This window comes from Emydura macquarii, unplaced genomic scaffold (genome assembly GCF_026122565.2).
Source record: "Emydura macquarii macquarii isolate MOO-44397 ecotype Brisbane River unplaced genomic scaffold, CSIRO-AGI_Emac_v2 contig_1253, whole genome shotgun sequence".
NCBI lineage: Eukaryota > Metazoa > Chordata > Testudines > Chelidae > Emydura > Emydura macquarii.
The window spans coordinates 92,858,628-92,881,196 of NW_027131390.1; the positions used below are offsets into that span (position 1 = coordinate 92,858,628).

General features: G+C 36.9%; 1 protein-coding gene across 1 annotated transcript in view; it reads left to right on the forward strand.

Moving 5' to 3' along the window:
* The window catches only part of LOC137154213 (von Willebrand factor D and EGF domain-containing protein-like), a 218,675-nt gene that overhangs the window by 94,891 nt on the left and 101,215 nt on the right, over positions 1-22,569 (forward strand). The window contains exons 10-12 of the mRNA XM_067549903.1: positions 1,674-1,944; positions 4,835-5,049; positions 8,146-9,083. Coding sequence (XP_067406004.1) covers positions 1,674-1,944; positions 4,835-5,049; positions 8,146-9,083 — 1,424 coding nt within the window. The remainder of the gene's footprint in view (positions 1-1,673; positions 1,945-4,834; positions 5,050-8,145; positions 9,084-22,569) is intronic.

Genomic DNA, 22,569 nt, shown 5'->3' on the forward strand with positions numbered 1-22,569 from the left:
AGGTACATGTGTTAACAGAGTCTTATGTATTTAAACAATAGACCAGAAGAGTTTAGATATAGCCATTCTCATGCACCGCTTGATTCTTCCATAACCACTCTCCTTCAAAATGCATCCCTCTGAGAAAGGATTATTTGAAGGAAATTTTGGAAGCTGATTCTTAGAGTTTTCTATCTCCTTATCCCTGTGCTGTGGATATATCTACAGGAGACTATCGTTTGACATTAAAAGAGATTATACGGAGTTTTTTTTAATGCTCCCTTTAGTTCTAATCAGTATTTTGCACTAGTTGTTAAGCAGTGTGCTCAGGCTTTATCTACCTGATTAGAAAATAGGATGAGACAAGCTCATCAAAAATGTTATCTCATTACAGTCAACTTATCTGAGTTTTTCAAGATCAAACTCTATTTTCTTGCTTTATTCCAAACGACATACATTCCTACAGTGAAAAACTGGTTTATTGTGAACATTAATAAAAACAATCCTGGATTTGGTGCCAAAGTATATACAGAAAAACCTATGTGCTTCTCTGTAATGGGGGCAGAGGATGGGGAACTGTAAAGGCAATGGGGCTTTTTCTGAAGCAGTACTTTTCAAAAATAAAAATTCCTGATCTTTATTTCATTTTTAACTTTTCCTTGCATAATGTAGAAAATTCAACATGAAAAATAATAGTTTATTTTCTCTTAATTGTAGGTTCCTAAAAATATGTTTTAAAACCAAACATAGCTGCTTAAAAGGAAAGTGCTACCATGCACAAAGGTGGCTAGCAATTGATCCATGCAAAGAAGTCTCACAGCAATTTCCATAAAATGCAGAGCCACGGTTTCTCTAGTTGCCAGAGTAATATATAGGGTAACAGCAAAAAGTGATTATAATGTGGGAAAATATAGGCATTTGAAAATACAAAATAATCCATTTCTAGGCCCTAATCCTGCAGTCCTTACTCAAGCAAAATTCAGACTGGTGTCTGTGGGAAATTTGCCAGAATAACACCAACTGAGTAACAACTGCAGAATTAGTTCCAGAGTGAATTCAGACAGACTGAAATTCCATTTGTAGTAGAGTACAATGAAAGTTCCAAATTGTTCAACACACTGCAGTGTGCCAATTGCAAATCTAGTTACAGTGATACTTATGCTTATAGTGAAGTTGTTCTAGGGGAAAAATGACTTGACTTTAACAGGGTTCCAGTAGAGTCTTAATTTTTCATTTGAAATGTTCACCTAACCACAGTCAGCCTTGTAAAAGTTAGTGATTAGTCACAGAAGATGTTATTTGAGCACTGATTTTGCTGTGAAGAATATCATGCTGTAGAGCATCCAGTTACACCCAAAATGTATTTATTAAGGCCTGGGGACAGGGATTATTTCCCATTTGCTTTTTTCAAATGTTTATCCTTTTTATCCATGCCTGTTGCCATAGCAGCAACTCTTAGACAGCTACCAGCTCTCACATGAATTCTTATGTATTTCCAGCTAATAATTCTAGTGGTATTAGCTTGTGTGTGGTGCTGAATATATGCTTCCCAGTGTGTTGATTTTCTTTCTTCTCCAGGGCCAGCCATTATGCTGGCTTAATTAAAGAGTGTTGCTACTGGAGCACAAACACACAGTCATGATAGGAGTACACCCAGAGTCTGAAAATCCTCTTTTTGTTTGTTTGTTGTTTAGGCGTTATGATAATTATAAACTTGGAACATTTCTTTTGTGCAAGAGCCTGGTTCGTGTGTTTGAGGTACATGTACGACAGTGGGACTGTGGAAGCCGCCAGTATGCTATTGCCTGCAACTGTGGTGTAGCTGCACAGGAGGGTAATGACATCATCATGCTAGACATGTGTAATGGTCAGTTTCAGGAAACCAGACCTCAGCTGTCCATTAAAAGCATTGGAGCATCACCACGTGTCAAAATCGGGAGGTCCTATGGAGGGAAAAAAATTACCGTATGTGGTCTTTTTCTTTTAAATGTTGCTTTCAGTTGAAGGATGTATTTCTGAATTATTAATGAACTCCTGCACATACCCCCATAGCCATATGAGTGCTTACAGCAAATGTCACAATTACTGAAAGAAACAGACTGAGGGAAAGTGCTGGTCATCGGTCAATTTAACCAAACATAAAACAAACATGAAACTAAAAAGAGTGGTTGGGTGTTACTCAAAGATATACCCAAGAGTCATATGAATGTTATTTGTATTATGGTACTGTTAGGAGATGCACAGGCATCCACTGTGCTAGGCACTGTACAATTATGTGACAAAGAGACAGCCCTGAAGAACTTATGATCTAAGTATAAGATCAGAGATCACAGAATGAGGATGGTCCTGTAGCACTTCTGCTTTAGTACAAATTATTTATTTAGAAAGACTATAAGGCATAACTGCTCTCCAATCTGCACTTTATATCTCTTACTCACACTGCAAATCTCTATTCCAGAAGGTGTTCCTTGAAATCATTGGACGAACAAGTGCACACCGCACGAGAGTTGCAGTGTGAATAAAAGACTTACAATGGAGATTCAAGCTGAGAATTTCACCATCAAGATTTATTACCAGAAAATATTCTGGGTGAGAAAGGGGCCATAAGGAGCCAAAACCACATTGTGGAGAGGTGGGCTCTGTGCTTTAGTTCTCACCATCCTCTTCCTTGAAATAGGTCTTGATAGCATAGTTAATGAAAGTTTCTTAATCACAGAAAGAGAGCAAAACCAGGAAAATAGCTTTCATTTCACTTTACAACTGAATATAGTAGAATTAGAGTTTTATTACTAGAATAATCATTACTAGCAATACTCAAAATATATTCACAACATTAGTCGCTTTTTTCAATTTGGAGTTATAGGGCCACATTTTGCCCTCATTTAACCTCATGTAAACCCCATTGATTCCACTGGGGTTTAAGTCCAACTGAGTTTCTGTGGGACATGAGTGAAGGGAAAATCCAGTCCATATAGTGCAGCACATTGAAACAGCAAATACTGTAAAGTGTGTAATTAGAAGGCAGTTGCTATGTATTAGCTGGCAAAAATTTTCAACCAAAACTTTTTTCACCAAAACAATGCAGATTTGGGTCAATCAAAACATTTCACAAATTCATGTCAAATTCACTGAATTGTTTCAGTCAGAAAAAATAAATCTGAACAACTCAAAAGTTTCAGTATGTTCAAAATAAGGTGTTTTGATTTGAAATTACTCTGAATTTCAAAATTTACGTTAGTTTAATTAAAATTGTTTTTAAAAGTTTGAAAATGAAACATTTCATTTCACCGCATACTAAACGTTTTATTCAACCTGAAATATTTTATTTATTTGTTTGTTTTTACTTTTTGGTTGGCAGAACATATTTTTAAAAAAATCATTTCAGATCAACCTAAAAGATTTTTTTTTTTTTGAATGGCCAGCAAATACCAAAAAAATCAGTTATTATTGTGTTAGTTTCAAAGAGGTAACTGAGTACTATATAGCACTATTTCAACTAGCAGTTGTCATGGCCTACACATTAAATTAAAAATTAAGGAAATATTAACTTACAAGCAAGATTCAAGTATAAAGCGAACCATTCCACCATTCGGTGGTGTAACATTACAGAAATTTGCTTCTTAAAGTATACCTTGCTTTTTTAATTTCTTGTCTATGAAAGCAAGAAACTATCTAACATCAGGCTAAATTCTGCTTTCCTTACTCAGTGGGACCAATTATGGGTCTCATCCAAAGAGGACTGGGCCTGTTGCATGGGCACTGTGCAAACACCCTCATCCCCATTTTGTAGCTTGTATTAGCCTTGATCTGCAATACCTCATGCTATGCTCTGGGCTCTCTAGTAGCTCTTGCATCACTGAAGTCAGTGGAAGATCTGCCATTGACTTCAAGGGAGAAATATGAGGGTGTTAAGCAAAGAAAGTCACATGAGCCAAATTGTGTGCTGGTTGTGTGATAAGCCCAATTTTCCCCAGGGGCTAAGATCAAAATTTTCTACAGTGGGTACTGATTTTGGCTGACTTCTTGAAGTGCATTGGGCCTGAGTTTCAGGTACACTAAGCACCCACTTCAGCTGAAATCCATGGGGGTTGCAAGTTCTCAGCATGTCTGAAAAAACAGGCCCACAGTGTCTTAAGCTGAGCACCCCAAAACTGAGTCACCCGAAAATCAATGCCACTCCTGAAACTATAGCTGTAAATTAAGCTCACAAACCTTATTCATTTTTGTGATCCAAATCCAATTTTAAATGCAGGTTTTCAGCACAGGAAGACAAATAAATTAACAACATATTTGTCTGAACCCTCAAGACTTTTTACCCCCTTTTAAAGGTCACATAAGCCTTTCACTAGTTCTTTAATGAGAAAATTAGTTTATTGAGTTTAAAATAATAGTTTTCTGTGTAAACCAGTCTTGGAAAATGCAACCGTTTTTCAGAGGGAAGAAAGCTATTTTCCAGGCTTGACAATTTATCTAAAAGAAACAATTTCCCAGGCAAAAGCACAGGGGTGGTCTTCTCATGGTGAGAGCATAAAAAATAGCTGGTAACTTACCAATGGAAAAACTTCAGTGAATGTAATTATTAATTTTAAAAGGAAGGCACTTCTGTGGGTTTATATTTATACGATGTTCTCAGATATTAGTTCCAAAAACTCTGAAAGCATCATTGTAAATAAAACTGTGAATAAATGTTTATAGGGTTTACTAGTGTTTATAGTCTAAGTGCCATTAAGTTACCAAAAGCATAGCCAACCTCCTGCTTCGATGAGTTTTTATTGTTTTGGAGGAAACACATTTTTTTTGGTTACAAAGAAACCTGCTAATGGATTCAATTCTCTGGGTTTTTCTGCCTCTTCAGATCATCTTCCCTTCAGGAGCATTTGTTCGAGCTGATGTGAGTAAGTGGGGAATGAGTTTGACAGTCAGGGCACCAAGCATCGACTTTAACAGCACCATAGGTTTGTGTGGCATCTTTGATGGGAACGGTTATAATGACTTTCATAACGCCAGCAGGAGTCCTTTACTATCACACCAGAGCAACATGCCTGAGGAAGACTTCATAGAAGCGTGGAGGTACAGAGCTAAAGGATTTAAGACCTGAAAGTCATACTGTAACATCATTTAACGGATGGCTATACATTTACTTCATACCATGCTCTTTTAATTACCAGAAAAAGAGCTCTGCCTAATCTACCAAAGGAGGGCTAGAGTCCATTATCACCACAAATACAAGATCACTTATTTTTCAGTCTATACACAACACTTAAGAAGCTCTGTTACTGAGAGAGAAGTTTTATATTCACAAGAGATATCACGTTAACAGCTGTGTTAAGATCCCACTCAGCTGTTAAAAAAAATACAGTTCTCAGCCACTCTGGAAAATATAGATAACTGACAATAGGGATTAATTAAGTGTTTGGTATTTCCCTTGTTCTTTTATTCCTGAAAACTAATTACAATATATGACTATAGAATTAAATATTATATTTTGACAAAGAATGGAAATAAAAGTAGCATGCTAAAACTTAATACCTATTTAATTAAAGACAAGGGGACATTTCAAACTCTTGCTTACTGAGAGAGATGGTCTGAAATCTGGATTCTGACCCCTTTCCATATCAGGGAGCGCCATTGCCCCATATTTTAATTCTTGAATCCAAACATAGCCTTATGGTTCTGGGTACAGGTCATCTCAAAACCAGAATGAAACTATTCTGCAGTGTTTAGTTGGCTGCTGATGAACTGTCTTTAGGACAGCCAATATTACAAAATTTGGTCCAAAATGGAAAAATGTGATGAAGATTCCTGTTCTTGTGAGAGGCCCACCAGCAGAAATATTGAAAGAGCAGCTGATGACATGAGATCTCCACCCATTGGACCTGGAAGAACAGTTCATTAAATTTGGCGCAGCTGAATCTGAACCTAACCCTACTGCTTATTTCTGCCTCAGATCTGAACACTAGACCAACTAATCCTGATTCTGCATCCTGGCAGTGCATCCGGGGGCCCATCTCTGTTGTAACAAAAATGATTTCAGAGCTATTGAATTTTAGGAAATGGACAAACAACTAAATTGTATTCAATTTACATAAAATAGGCTGAAGCCATTAATCATCCTAATTAGCTGATGAGTATGTTGAGCTGTAGTTGTGAGCAGCACATACAAGACTCAAAGTTAGAGGCACTGAGCTTCCTTTATATTAACCCATAGAACAGTGACTAAATCTGATGGCTTTAGTGTTTTGGGGACTTATCCATTTCCTAGGACTTAGATGTGATTACTAGGAAGTTATTTAGGTGGAAGGAAGGATGGCTTTCTGGCTGCAAGAAGAGGGGGAAAGTTGAGACTCCTGGCAGCAGCCATTCCAGGCCTACCTCCTTTCTTGTGAGAACTTGTTCGTCTTTCTTGGATTGTAGCTCCAACATGATGGTCTGGGATCTGGATTCTGACCCCTTTCTACTACTCCCTGTTACTCTTTGCCAACCCATTCCTCAGACCAAGAGAGCAACACAATGACAAGGGGTGGGGAAGCTATTGGCAGCTGACAGAGTTAGTGGAGAATTTGTAGTAGCCCTGTATGGGGCCAATGGGAGATATAGTATGTAGGGATAACTTTAAGTTCTTTGTCAGTTTGGAATGGGGAGGAATCTTCCAGCACTTGTCAGGGACTAGGGAGAGGCCATGTTGTGCTCAGGAAAGACAGGGGGTGCTCCTTCTGGGGGAGAGAGACTGGTGACATATTTAACTTTTACTGTAGTCCCTAAGTAGATAAAAATAAGGACTCAAAGAGACAAGGCCCTAATCCAAAGCAAACTGAAGTCAATGGAAAGACTCCCCTTATCTTCAAAGGACATTGGATCAGGCCTTATCATACACCTACAGAAAATTTTAAAATATGGAGTAAAACCTATAAACTGATTTCCCTGCTGCTGTTTTCTATTTAATTTTAAACAACAAATCAGTACTTTAGACTTCAGGACTCTCCAGCATCTGAAGCTATTCGGAGCATTCACCATCTGGCAGTTCAATTCTATCCCCGGCTACCACTTCTTTAAAAAAGCTCCAAAGCTCAAGAAGACACAAAGCTCTTTAAACAGCAGCTTTTCCAAATGGCAACTTTAAACATAAAATTGCACCTAAATCTCCAAAGTCTAATTTAAAATAGTGTCCTTCCCAAAAAGGGCTTAATTTTAAGTTCTATGACACACAAGCCCCGTAGCACCTCCTGATAGTAGAGAAGCCACCATGCTCTTTCCTTTCTTTTCAAGAGGAACACTAAATAATGTTCTGACAAAATGTTTTTAGTTGAAAATGTGGTTTCCACAACATTTGTATTTTCCATGAGAAAATGTTAATTTTTGTCTAATTTTTTCAATTTTCTATCAGGAATATTGCAATAAAACATTTAGTTTCATTTCAGGTCAACCCAAATTGAAACGTTTCACTGAGTTTTGATTTGCCATTAATCTCTGCATCTGTTGGAACTACTGTGCATGGAAGTTGTAGTTCAGGTGCCTCATGCCTTCTTTCTCTCCTATGAAAGAGTCTCCCTGGTCAGATTACATTTCCCATAGTGTGTCATGGTTGTGAGAGTCTGTAGTGAAAATCTTTGCTTCAAATCAAATTGTGTTCTGGTGTAGCTGCTCCTTTTGCAAAATATTTAATATTTAATAGAAGTCCAAACTCACATTCTTTTCCTCTGTCACTCTGATAACTTTGTAAAAATTTTAGTATTGTATTAGTGTCCACAATCATTGTACTGTATGTACTGTTTTCAATGTATAATGGATGAACTGGATAAGCTAACCCTGTCCCCACAGAAGAACCAGACCTCTTCTGAGGTTCTGAAAAATGTGCCCCTTAAAATAATTCTGTAAACTGAAGTCATGCAGGTAGGCACTGATCCTGCAAAACACTTAAGCACATGCTAGCAAAGAGCCCCCCTGCAGTCCAAAGAATGCATAGTGCAACTAAGGAATGGGGTGTGTAAAGCTGGCTGTAAAACCACGGAGTGTTCACATGCTTAAAGTTAAGAACGTGTTTAAATGTTTTGCTGGATTGGGACCTTATATACCCCAGACTTTAGAAAAGAAAGTTTATTTAATGCTATGGACCAGTTTGTTGAAAGCTGTTTATTTTTTCCCAATCTCTTCTTTTTTAATCATCAGAATACCCCCAGGGAAGAGTTTATTTGACAAGACTCCACCAAACTCTGAAGGGAAGAAAAGGAAAAATTACTGCAGATGTCAAAAGGAGCACACTCTGTCTCTGCACTCTGTAAATACGATAAATGCCTTTCGGAGTTCTTCCCCTCAATCGTTGGGCTGCCATTATGATAATGTGGATTATACTTCTGCAATCCCGTATCTAGATGTTACATCAGAATACGTCACTCACCCAGAAATAGAATCTACTTTAAGAAGTGCAGGGAAATTGTTGGCCAAGTCATTTGATCAAAGATATCTGCCTAAATCAGTCAAAAAGCGAGATAGCCCCGAGGGCAGATTAAAACTATACGCACAAAAAGTTTCCTTGAAAAATCAAAAAAACGATAGTTTTGTTAACTCTACTAAACCAGAAGAAGTGCTAGAGAGAGCAAAAAGGCAAGAAGACTATTATGAATACTTACCCTTTTATCCATTTCAAAATGTGAGTCAAAAGGACTTGGAAAGCTTTGCATATTTTTTCCCAGAGGATTACTTTGAAGGGATTCGGCCCAAAGTTCAGTCAGTATGGCCTACTCCAAGTGGCCTAACCTCAAGCAAAGCCTTGGAGATCTGTCAGCAGGTTCTTGCTAATTCTACTATTGGCTCCATCTGTAAAGAAATCCTTGGAAGACAGCTGGATGAGGCGATTGACCTGTGCCTTTTAGATTTGCAACTCAAGGATGACCTGGCATGGGAAGCTGCAATGATAGCATTTTTGGAAAATGAGTGTGAAAGAAAAGTGCTAGAAAACAGAACTAAGTTGTTTCATGCAGCAACCCATGAGGAAATCATCACAGCTCTCAGGTGTCCCAATTTCTGTAGCGGCAACGGACGGTGCACAGAATGGGGATGCCAGTGCTTTGACGACCACAGTTCCTATGACTGTAGCATTGCCAATAGTGAGTAAAAAATTCTGTTCGTTCCTATCCTGCCCATCTTCCTAGGGCATTAGAGTTAGTAGGTGAATCATCTGCACAGAGTCGTTTGCTCTTCAAACAGCTTTACCAGTGAGATATTTGATAAATTAGTAATCCGTTTTTTGACCTTGAAGAGCTGAACAAAATATCTGGTTGGCTGGTCCTTCACTTTTTCGCATCAGTAACGTTTTAAAAATGGATTTTAGAAGCCCTTAGCAAATTGGTTTTACAGAAGTGATTTTCTTTACATCTGATCTATCACCTGCATGCTGACAAACACACTGCTGCCAAAAATGAGGGTCCTGCTAACCTTGTGGTCGATATACATGCTAGTACTGCTTAGATGGCTCTCTCTCCCTTCTTTACCATCAGAAAGTAAAATTTGTAAATGAATTTCAGATGTTACATTAGTTCAAAACAGCTAGAGGAATAAGTAATGTTTGCAAAGTTAAACGATAGTGTAACTACACAAGGGACCAAGATATGTTCCTCAGATATGTTCACAGGGCTCATATAGATGTTGCTGGATGTTAACGTGCATCTGTGGACATAATTTGACCCAAAGGTCCTGATTATACAAACACTTATGCACATACTTAGATTTAGGCACATGAGTAGCCCACTGAAGTCTATGGGTTTGATTCTCATTTATCCCAATGTGTAAACGAGGAACAGTGTAAACGAGGAACAGGGCCAATGTGATTACTTGCAGTGCTTGAAGTTATGCATGTGTGTAAATGTTTGCAAGATAGAGGCATAAGTTGGAAATTTCAGCCCTGATTCAGCAGTTCACTTAAGCAAATACTTAAATTTAGAAATGCAAGAAAATTAAGTGCATTTATGACTAAGGATGGGAATACTCGTGCTTACAGTGTCTTGATTTTAATGTAATACAGATATTAAAACTTTTTTTGTTTGTGGTAATGCTGGGCTAATAATATTTACAAAATAGTTTATTGAACAACTTTTGTTATTTAAACAAAGATTTTTTTCAGTTATTTACCCAGCTGATACAAACTATTATGCTTGGTGTATAATTTAATGGCTGAGTTTTCCAGATAAAATGTTTCATGTCTTTTCCTATTTTGCCCAGCTTCAGCCTATGTAGGGAAATAGTTTTGAACGGATTTTTTTTTCCCTATGGATAAAATTTCAGAGAGAGAGAGTGAGAAGTCCCTTCTTGGTTTTGAGTCAGCAATGCTACCTATCAAGTAACAGCTGATAGGAGTGGTTGTATATGGCTTTATTTGTCAGTATTGCATTGACTGCTAACAAGCAACAGACTAGAGGAAAGAGCCTGAGACAAAACAGAATGGCAGAAATTGAAAACAAGAATGCACATCAATTGTTGTAAATACAAAGTGATAGACCTCCCTATGTATTTACTATTTGATTTGTGTAGCTTACTCAGTGTGGCTCAATCAAACTCCAGTGGGTGTTTTCTCAATAACTCCTCCCTTTGGAGACTTCAGCATATGACTGTAATAAGGTCAAAACACTACAAATCTTCCATCCTGCCTTCCTAGCTATCTCACACCCTTGATACAGGATTCTCAGTTCTGTTCCTGCTGAGGCAATCCTCCTAGCACCAATGTTCCCAAACTGTGGTATGCATAGCCCCAATGGTATGCAGGCTACCCCCCAAAGGTAAGCGTCCACTGACTAATTAAGACTGCAGAACGCAGGCCTGGCTGCACCAATATCTCTGTGCCACAGAGCCCCCAGTGGCGCTCAGCCATACATGGGCAGAGCACTTTGCCCACAGAGCCCAGGGCAGCCCAGCCGTTCTGCCCCTCTCCCCTCCCTGGACACACTCACAGTGGCTGGACAGGAGCCGCTCCGGCCCCGCCCCCATAGCAGCGTGGCCACTGCTCCCCCATTCCAGCTACATCCCTTCCCCCGCCCCTCTCCCACATTGGCCCAGCACCCTGGCCAGGAGCTGCTCCTGCCCCAAGCAACGCAGTGCCACCCCCGCCTCCTAAGATTTCACCAGATATCCACCAATCAAGATATCCACCAACTTTGCTCTGTCAAGCAAGCACACCCCTTTCATTAAAGGCATACCAGAAATCTCAGATGGAGTAAGCTTATAATGCATTTGTTAACATTTTGCAAGACTACAGCTTTTTATAGACATAGCTATGCTATTGATACAATGTGTTTTAACAATACTTTGGTTTTAAGACAGTTTTTATACATAGTCTGTTTATAAAAAATTGGTGGTAGTACTACAGGTGGTGGACAACACTGAATTTCATTTGCCATTTTCTTACCCACTCACCCAGTTGTGTGAGATCCCTTTGTAACTCCTTGCAATCAGCTCTGGATTAATTATCTTGAGTAAGTTTGTATCATATGCAAACTTTGCCACCTAACTGTTTACGCTGATCATTTATGAATTTGTTGAACAGCACTGATTCCCATACAGATCCCTGGGGATCTCCACTATTTACCTGTTTCCATTCTGAAAACTGACTATTTAGTCCGACCCTTTGTTTCCAGTCTTTTAACCAGTTACTGATCTATGAGAGGACTTTCCCTCTTATCCCATGACTGCTTAGTTTGCTGCAGAAGCTTTGGTGAGGGTCATTGTCAAAGGCTTTCTGAAAATCCAAGTACATTATATGCACTGGATCACCCTTGTCCACATGTTTTTTGACCTCTCAAAGAATTCTAATAAATTAGTAAGACATGATTTCCCTTTACATCAGCCATGTTGACCCTTCCCCAACAAATCATGTTCATCTATGTGTCTGATACGTCTCATAATTCTGTTCTTTGGTTTAGTAAATAGTGCTTCCTTTTGCAGCCTCCTCCATTGTACATTTATCAGTTGCAACTAAGAACCTGGATAATATTTTTTACCCAATTAACATTTGTAAAGTGCTTTGAGATCCATGGACAAAAGCAGCTATAGAAATGCAAAGTACTACTTTTATACAAGATATTCTCTATAACATATTATTGCAGACATTCATGCTTTATAGGGTGCTTTATAGTTACCCAAGATAGTGAGGGTAAAGGAAAGGCACAAAAATGGGGGGAAATCAAACTAAAAAGAAGTAGATATTGCCAAATTGAGTCACTATCACACATAGGGAAAAATCCCTAACAAACAAAAACAGGCAGATGCAGCTGATCCAGGGAACCTTTAACATTTGCTTTTTCCATTTTCCACAGTACCAATGAGATTATACCTGCTGTCTTCTCAGAAACAGCAAGCGGTCTCTTTGGATTTAAAGCAACAGTCACCCATAAAATACTGATATACCTAACTCACAGACATCTAATAACTACCCACATCAATAGAAAAAAAGTTCAAAACAAACAGCCACACAACACGATCACTAGGTATTGGTCAAACTATTAATTGCAAATGACTTATCTGAGAAATGTAGGTGGTTTTTTTCCATTTGTGAATTGCTTGCCAGCAGACTGATTTTGGACCCTGAGCATGCAATCTGATTCACATGGACAATCCCTCGGCCCCTGTGAAGCCTCTTTGAAGGGTTTTAATGCCAGAATACTGGTATTTGTATGACAAATTGTCATTTTCCAAACACTAATGTGAACAAAAATCTTTTTTGCATGAATGTTTACAAATACTGTATAAACAGGGATACTGAACCAAGAGCTGTTTCATATTTAAAAAACTGTTCACATACTGCTTGGCAGTATTCTGCGTGCTCTTATTCTTAGCTATTCTTACCACTTGAACTAGTTGAACTAGTGCAACCACTGGTTGAAAGTTTTCATGCATTTTTTTTTTTTTTGGACAAAAATGACTTTCATCAAAATGCAGATTTCCGTGGGGAATGTTCATTTTCCATTCATGTTTTTAATTTTCATTGACAAACCGAAACTATCAATTTTTTTTTATTTTTGACTGACAAACCTCCCCCCTCCCAAAAAAATCAACTGAAGATGTGCAGTCTAAAGCCACCAAAAAGCAACACAATTAATTTAAAGCCTGAAAAATGTAGGTTTTCAGACATGTTTTTGTTGATAAAAAGAGACATTTTCAGTTTCTCAATGAATATTTTTAAAGAAACATTTTGACAAAAATGAAAACTTTTTCATTTTCATTTAAGTTTTTTACAATAGAAAACATTTGTCAGCCAGCTCCACCTTAAACCTGACTGCAGTTATAGCAAGCAGTGAGACTTGATCATGTAGCTAAGCTTGTGAGGCAATTTCCAGAATACCTGTCTGTTTTCACACATACAACTCTCTGAATTATTTGCCTTTGGGGTTGTAAATGTCTATATTTGGTCTCTTCTCAAAAGTGATTTAAAGAACATGTTCACAAAGTCCCTTTGGACTTTAGGAGTTATGGGATGAGTAGAAAGAATATATCCTTTCCCTAGTGCTGAATCGGACTACAGAGAAATGGCCAATAGTTTGAAGTTTCTCACAAAGACACTTTTTGAGGACTAAAACCTTTGTTTGGTTTGAGGAACATACTATTTAAAATTACTTCTGAGCATGTTCAGTGGCCACTGCTAAGATCTTAGCAAAGACTAAAGACTAAGAGAAATTTAATTCTTTCATTTCCTAAATTTTGAGTGCTTTTCAACTTTAATAACATTCTTTTCACATAGTTTTGTTTGTGTGTAACATACACATATTGCATTCAGTCTTACTGTCATTGAACTCAGCGTCAAAAACACCCAATAACAAGAATAATCAATCACAAGATTTGGCTATAATTGCTATTAAAAGCAATGGAAGTAAGTCTGGGCCCAAAATTATCCACAACAAAAAAATTGCTAAACCCTTTACTTAACTAGTTCAGTTTTCTTCAAATGTATCTGGTAGATGAGTTTCAGGAAGATTTAAAGTTTAAAGGGGTATAAACAAGCTGATTTTGAATTACAAGGAATAAAATAAATATTAGATAAATGTCAAAAGTCAAATCAAGGTAATCTTTTAAAGACTTAACTCACATTCCCCATTTTGCAGAACTTTTCTCCTTTGTCTTCAGAGTAATTCATACATTTTCAAACAATTAATTTTTAAGCCAAGTTTATAGGGAAGATAATATGAGTCTTTGCAATGGAAGCTAGTCGCAATCATAAATATGTAGAGACTACAGTGTTTCTACTATATTCATAGATTATAAAACCAGATGGAACCAGTGTGATCATCTAGTCTCACCTCCTGCTTGACACATGTTATAAGACTTCCTTGAATTAATTCATGTTTGAACTAGAGCATTTGTTTTAGGAAAAACATCCAGTCCAAAAAAAAAAGATAACACATCAGAAGAGGGATTTGATCCCATACTTCCACAATGCCCAGAAGAGTGTAAGACAAAGCTCAGTATCTGTGACCTTACACCACTTAGCCATGCTGACACTTATATGGGAGGACTTGTAGAAAATTGATAAGGGAAGCAAAGAGATACAAGAAAAGCTCTATCATGACTCAAATTAAGGATAATAAGAAAGCAATTTTTAAGCATATTAGGAACAAAAAGAACCCTGAAAATGGTATTGGTCCACTACTGGTTAGAAAAGGTAAAATTAATAGTAATGCCAAAAAGGCAGAAGTGTTCAGTAAATATTTCTGTTCTGTACTTGGGAAAAGAAACAGATGAGGCAAGTTATCTAGACTTGTTGATTTATGATGACACTATTTTCCACTCCACTAGTATCTCAGGACAATGTTAAATAGCAGTTACTAAAATTAGACAGTTTTAAATCAAAAAGTTCAGATAACTTGCATCCAAGAATTTAAAAAGAGTTGGCTGGGGAGCTGGAGAAGTGCCAGATGACTGGAAGAAAGAGAATGTTGTGCCAATATTTTAAAAGGGTAAATGGGATGACCCAGGTAATTAAAGGCCTGTCAGTTTTATATTGTCCTGGGCAATATAATGGAGCAGCTGATATGGGACTCAATTAATAAACAATTAAAAGAGAATATTATAGTTAATGCCAATCAACATGGGTGTATGGAAAATAGATCCTATCAAACTAACTAGATGTTTTTAATGAGATTCAAGTTTGGTTGATAAGGTTAATAGTGTTGAAATAATATTATTGAATTTTTTTAAGGTGTTTGACTTGGTTCCACACAAAATTTAGATTAAAAAACTAAAAAGATATAAAATCAACATGGTACACATTAAATAGAATAAAAGCTGGCTAACTGATAAGCCTCAAAATGTAATTATAAACAGGGAATCATCATTGAGGGGGTGTGTTTTAGTGGGTCCTGTAGGGATCTGTTCTTGGCCATATGCTATTTAATATTTTTATCAGTGACTAGAAGAAAATAAAGTCATCACTGATAAAATTTACAGATGACACAAAAATTGGGGGAGTGGTAAAAAATGAAGAGGTCACTGATACTGAGTGATCTGGTAAACTTGGTGGAAGCAAACAATATGCATTTTAATACAGCTAAATGTAAATGCATACATCTAGAAACAAAGAATGTAGGCCATACTTACAGGATGGGGAAACTCTATTCTGGGATGCAGTAACTCAGAAAAAAAATTGGAGGGGTGGACATGAATAATCAGTTGGACATGCGTTCCCACCAATTCTCCAACTATGGCTAAAAGGTATAGTGCTTCCCTGGATGAAAACAGGGGAATACTGAATATGAGTAGAGAGGCTATTTTGCCTCTGTATGTGGCACTGGAATACTGTGTCCTGTTCTGGTGTCCACAATTCATCCAAGAAGGATGTTGATAAATTGGATAAGGTTCAGAGAAAAGCCACAAGAATGATTAAAGGATTAGAAAACAGGCCTTATAGCGATAGACACAAAGAGCTCAATGTATCTATCCTAACAAAGAGAAGGTTAAGGTGTGAATTGATTATAGTCTGTAAGAAACTACCTGGGCAACAAGTATATGATAATTGACTCTTCAGTCAAGTGGAGAAAGTTATAAACCAATCCAATGGTTTAAAACTAAAGTTAGACAGATTGAGACTGGAAATAAGGTATACATTTTTAACAGTGAGAGTAATTAACCATTGGAACAATTTGCTAAAGGTTTTGGTGGATTCTCCATCCCGGACAATTTTAAAATCATGATTGGATGTTTGATCTAAAAGATCTGCTCTAGGAATTGTTTTGGGGAAGTTCCATGCTCTGTGTTATACAGGAGGACAGACTAAATTATCACAGTGGTCCCTTCTGGCCTTGGAATCTATTAACCTATGAAATTAATGTGTTCAGTGTAAACGCGCCTAAGTTAATGTTGCTGTTTGAACCTTGACTTTGGCAGTCTCTGGCTTTATGATTTAATCTGTACTTGCTTAACATTGCATTGATATAAGGCTGTTGGTTTTTTTTGTTTTTGTTTTTGTTTTTTTTTAACATTTAATGGACAAAAACGTTAAGAGCAGATTATGTGTGACATAAAATGAGGCTTGGAAGGATTTTATTTTTATCAATAAATGTCAGTATACGTGAGTTTTACTATTCACACACAAACTAATGAAAAATTATTTCCATCGATAATAACTGAAATTTACAGATAGGCCAAATGAGAAAAATGTTGCTTGAGAACTTATTAGAGTTTGATTTAAGGCTATTTACTTTGTATATTTTGACATGAAGTTGACAATTTTTGTTTTAATAACTATAAAGTTTTAACTTTTTGAATCTCATCATCTACAGCAATTAAATAATTGTCTGACCATCCTCATAATTTCCTGCAACTGTGAAAATTTAAATCAATAGAAATAGAAAAAACACTTAAAAATAAGCATTGGTATTATCCATCAAAATTATTTAAAACAATAAAAATTGAATTCTGCCTCGTCTACTTAAAACCTAGTCACAGAGAAGAGTGTTACAGTGTCACAAAGCAAAGGGAGCAATTTAAACAGCAATGCTGTGTTTCTTAAACAACAGTTAAAATATTATCTTCAGTTCTCAGAACTGTCTCTCTCTCTTTTTATCTCACCCTCTTGTAAGACACCAGGGAGAATTCCTGGCCCCAGTGAAGTCAATGGGACTTACGCAGTGGAAAAAGTCCCAATGACTTCAGTAGGGTCAGAAAACACTCCTGGAGGCAAAGAATTAAGAATATTCCACACACCAGTAAAGATGTATATGCTAATAGGAATGGTATCAGCCACCTAATTTACAGGTCAAGCATGCTTCATTCTGGCTTGTATAGGAGCACTTGGCACAGTCATCGATGGACAAGGAAAAACAGCATAAAAGCCTTCAGATTTCAATGCACTCATTTGGGGAAGAAAAGGTGTAAAAGTTAAGGAGGAGGAAAGAATGGAATAGGATTTCTATCGGAGAAAGTACAAAGTTGCCTCGTACTTTCAGAGGTACAGAACCCAAGATACAATAAAGTGTGTGTTGATGTTCAACAGAGAATGTCCTCTGTGATGCTATTTAAATTCCACTCTCTGGAATTTAAATAGAAATTACCAAAGGGGAAAAGTACATGAGTAATGAAGCAGAAAATAGTCCTTGTTCTGTTACCCATAAGCTTCAAAACAAAGCATAGTATAACTTTCTCAAACCAGAATTTACGTGCATGCCTTAAAATTGTCAAGCAGCAAAGAGAATAAGACCAGGAGCGTATCTGAAATTTCTTGTCTCATGAGCACTAAAATCCCACCCCTACTATCAGTACATGACAATGTATTTCTGACACTGGAAATGACACTGCCCTGAATGCTACAGAAAAATAAGGTGTGCATATAATTTTTTAAGGAATCAAAACACAACACATAACACATTTAAAATAATTTAGCATTAAAGCATGTTTGAATTCACAAGAGCTGAATGTTTCTTGTAGCTTTACTCCTCATGTAATGCTTGATTTCAACAAGGAGCTGTCCAGGTGGCCAGAGTTATAATTATCCTCAAATGAAAACTGCAATTTAGAGTTGAAAGGCACCTCTGAAATTTGGCAGTGCTCCAGAAGCTTAGACTTCCTTAATGCTGCTTCACATTTAATAAAAACTCCCAACACCTGTAGAAGGTGCTTAAAATGTCATTACCACCTGTAATTAAATGGAGAATCCAATTACCATGGTTAACAAATCAGGCTGGCGCCTCCAATTTCTATACATTGACCATGTTGACTATAAAAAAATTCATAACCAGTAAAGCACACACATAGATGGATATTATATGCAGCTTGTATAAAGCTCTGTAGAGCAATTACAAAATAAAAGGTGATGAGGAATAATAAGGACAAATCAGTTTAACTGAGATAATGACATTTTAAGAGCTCTGGATGCAAGTTTCAATTGAAATGTGGAAAGTTCTGGGAAAATGTCTAGGTATCAAAAAGACAAGAAAATTAAAAAAAAAGAAAGTTATTAAAGCATATTATAGAAAGACAAGAAGCTAATGCTACCCCACCATACTTCAGAATGTATAATTCTCATATGAAGGTGAAGGAGCTGTGTGTTTAAACCCTTGTATACTGAGATGTGTCTATGCCTCTTGATTTCAGCATTTCTGTTAAGACGCTGTTTAGATCTAACTGAGTTTTTAAGAGCTCTGAATTAGAGCCAAACAGGTCCCGTGTAGCCACTTACAATAGCAGTTACATGCGTTACGCTTCGTTATTTTTTAAATGGTTATATTGACCATTTTGAATTGTATCATACTGATTATGGGCCAAATACTGCTCTTTTACTGCAGCTATAATTAGAGATTAATGAAAAACAAAAACTATATTAAATAACATTATGGGGCTGAGTTAAAGTTACCAAAGTGGAAAACTGTGGAATGAAGACTTCTCACACTCTTGTAGCACAGATAGCACATGAGAACTGTAAAGCCCTTCTGACTTTCCTGGCCCAAGATGGAATACAAAGATGGCCAAGGATGGAATATCATGAAGGTATTAAAAGTTAAAGCTGATCCTAAATATTATTTTGCTATCATTGTTTATGTTATAGAACAAAACAGAAGGAAAAAAGTAAAAGGGAAGATTTAAAGTGCTCTGGGATCCTAAGGGGAAAAGTGCTAGATTCAGGTATTATTTGTTAAAAAAAATCTGCCATTGAGATTTTATATGAGAACATATTGACTTTGAAATAAATATGGTGCTTTCACTGCTATCGGCTCCATGATCCTTAATCTCCAGATCATGACGGGCGCTGGAAATTATTTAAGGGCCATTAGTCTGTCAAATAAATACATACTTTTTGGCACATTTAATATGTGGTTTATAGACATGATAGATCACAGCAGCTTTGAGTAGGCCATTATGATGCATTGGGTCATGGACATTCACTACGCATAAACTAGGCTATATACTGTATACCAAACATTAAATGGAAAAATAGTTAATTTTTCAAAATTGATTTACATTTATTTTTATACAGAAAGGCAATAACTGCTCATGGAGTCTGATCTAATTCTCATTGGCCTAGACTCTGCCACCCATCCTCATATTAGGTAGTATTTTATTCGGCTAGTAGCCCTCCTGAAAGCAGCAGCACAAACTCCAAAGTAAGGTGCTATTCTATGCAGATAAATGGGGCAGATCCTGGTCTTTTGAAATCAGCATGAATTCTGCCGGTGACTTCAGTGCGACTATGATTAGACCCTTGGTGAACACAGTAAGGTATTTTATAGGCCAGTGCTGACTTTTAGTTATGGATAAGCATCTGAAATCACAAAACATTTTGTGTCCCTCACATAAATCATATTAATTGAATGTTTAAAAGTTAGATTTAAATTTGTAGAAGAACCAAAACCCAAACACCTTCTCTTGGAGTAATTTTCTCTTGGGGTAAATCACCTTGTATACTTGTGTGTAGAATGAAATATGTTTTAATGGGACAAGTTATAGGAATCTTTCCAAAAAGAGTTTAAAAGATTGTCTTTTAAAAGAAATCCTGACATATCCTTAGGTATAATGGAGATAGTGTATACCACAGTACTTACCATTTACGCCTTGTTGGCCAAAAGACCATGCTATTATGATGAAACACTGTAATTATTAAATGGAAGTTATTCTTTTGGAAGATTTCTCTCTTCTAAATTTAAGTCAATGGATTTGATTCTCCTCTCCCTTACACCAGTGTAATTCCATTGACCTCAATAGAGTTAGGGCTGATTTGTACTAGCATACATGAGAGAAAATCAGGCCTTTTGTCTTAAAAATATTAATTTCTTGTCCCAAAAGACCTCTTCTTGTTATTGAATCCACTTTTCCATTCCACCATTCTTATTTTTCCTTCTTATTTAGCTGATGGTGAATTTTTGAACATTTCCCATTGCTGGCCAGTATTACAGATACTCCCACGCTCCCTCTAAGCACACACAAGGATAATAAATGAAGTAGAGTTCTTTGTGCACTAAGAGCTAACACTCTCTGACCCCATCATATTCATTTCCCTTCACTACTCATTTTTGCAAACCCAGGAGCATGGTATGCAGATTTCCCAGGTACCATGTGTAGCTGTTTAATATGCCGCTGCCATCAGGGTTTTCTGGTAGAGCTTAAAAGTACTGAAAATACAGTCTTATTTCCTTCAAGCTGATGTTCCTCGTGTCTTCAAAGGGGAGTCATAGACTCTGCACTGAGATAATTTTATATTTTGCAGACGCGGCCATGTAAAGTCTGTAACTGGAAACTTTTATGTTGAGGGTCAAAATCTCAATTTAAGAAATTTTTCCCAGACTACATGAGTATCTCACAAAACAGATTTGGTCTGAATATGAAAATGTATATCAAACATTGCAAAAATATTGGCGTTTGTTAACTGTTTGGTTATTACTTGGTATATTTTTCAGTTACATCAAATCATGTTTTAATATGGATATTAAGTACAAATGGAAGAGTTCTATTTTTTTCAGATTTATCCTCAAGTTGCTTTTAGCATTATTACTTCCTTCCTCCCAGTTTTCACAGAGCCATACAAAAGCCCAATCCCGCACACTCTTAAGAACATACCTTTATTCATTTGAGTGGGCTCATTGACATCATTGGGACCTTTCACCTGAATAAAATTACTTAATGGGCATGTGCAGAAGTGGGCCCTAAACTCCTCAAGAAAGATGCTCTTCTAAGATGCAGAACGAAGTGTTTAAAATTAAAATAATACACAATAAACAAGTCTTAGCAACTAGGCACCCATGCTTGGATGTCACTAGAGGTAATATTTTCAAAAGTTCCTTTTGAAAACAGGCCTTAGGTGCTTTTGAAAAATGTACCCCAGATGCTTTTATACTGAGAAACCCAGTGCTGCAATAGTACTGCATCTGAGAAAATCACTACATAACATATACAAACCTTATGAAAAACTAACAGAAAACCATTTTGAACCTTACCCTTAGAGGTCCTGCTACTGAGATACTCTGCTGTATGTTAAAGCCAAGAAAATTCCACAGCCACATACTTCTAACTAAGAGTTTTGTAAGTGATTCTTAAGGGTTAACAAGCCTGGTTTCATTTTGAAGTCTTTTTCTTTCTATAGCAATTTTAGTTAAAATTTTTTATAGTGAAGATGTAATAAACACACACATTTGAAAAGACAATCAATATCACCGTTACTCTATTGTTTTAACTCCCAGTTCTTTCCATCCAAAGCATAAACCTGACTGGGTTATAGTGGGGCTATTAGCTTGATAGTTACGAAGTCAATAGAAACCAAATTTAAAAAGGATATCAAATTCTTATCATAACAGAAGTGGAGGGTTGCATGCTCTGTGATCCATATTGTTCCCGGCAGATCAGATCAGGGAGATTAGTCTTTTCTGCCGCTTTATTTGCTTTAATGCAAAGCAGCAAAAGTAATTCAGTGAAGCATATGGCTAAACAAGACCATTTTCTGAGGTATAAGGAACTCAATACTAAAAAACTTCATAAAAAGGGAGGTCTGACAACAGCCAGAACATTCAGATGTAAGTGTATGACTCCATTATACTATGCTGCATACAGCCAGTGCAGGACATTTCAGACATAAATCGTGCAAAACAAAGACCAAATGAAATTGGAATCCTTAGCTTCCCCGCAGTATAGTTCATGAACTCCCATAAAATGCTCGTTCAAACCATTTTGAATAATGAACATGTTCATAAGCACCAAAGCTCATTTACAGATAACTTGCAAACAGAAAAAAAGGCAACATTCACCTAGTAAAATACACACTAAGAACAATTCATCCTGCTCTGCTGTGGACATATAGGCCCTCATCCTGTAGAAACTAATGTAGATGTGTAACTTCACATGAGTAGTTCCTCTTTGAGTTCAGTGTGTCTAGTCACATGCCTAAAAATACTGACTATGGGCCTAATCTAAAGTCTCATTAACCCTAAAAGACTTTGGATCAGGCCCTACAAAGAAAGTTCTGACATACAGAAGAGGGTCAGTATTCAGTGAATCCCATGGCTACTGCTCCACGAACAAGCATAAATGTTTACAGCATTGGGACCATAGCATTTTTCATCTTATTACTGCTCACCAACATGATATAGGAACCTATGCTTAGCTATGTATATGAATCCAAACTCATACGCA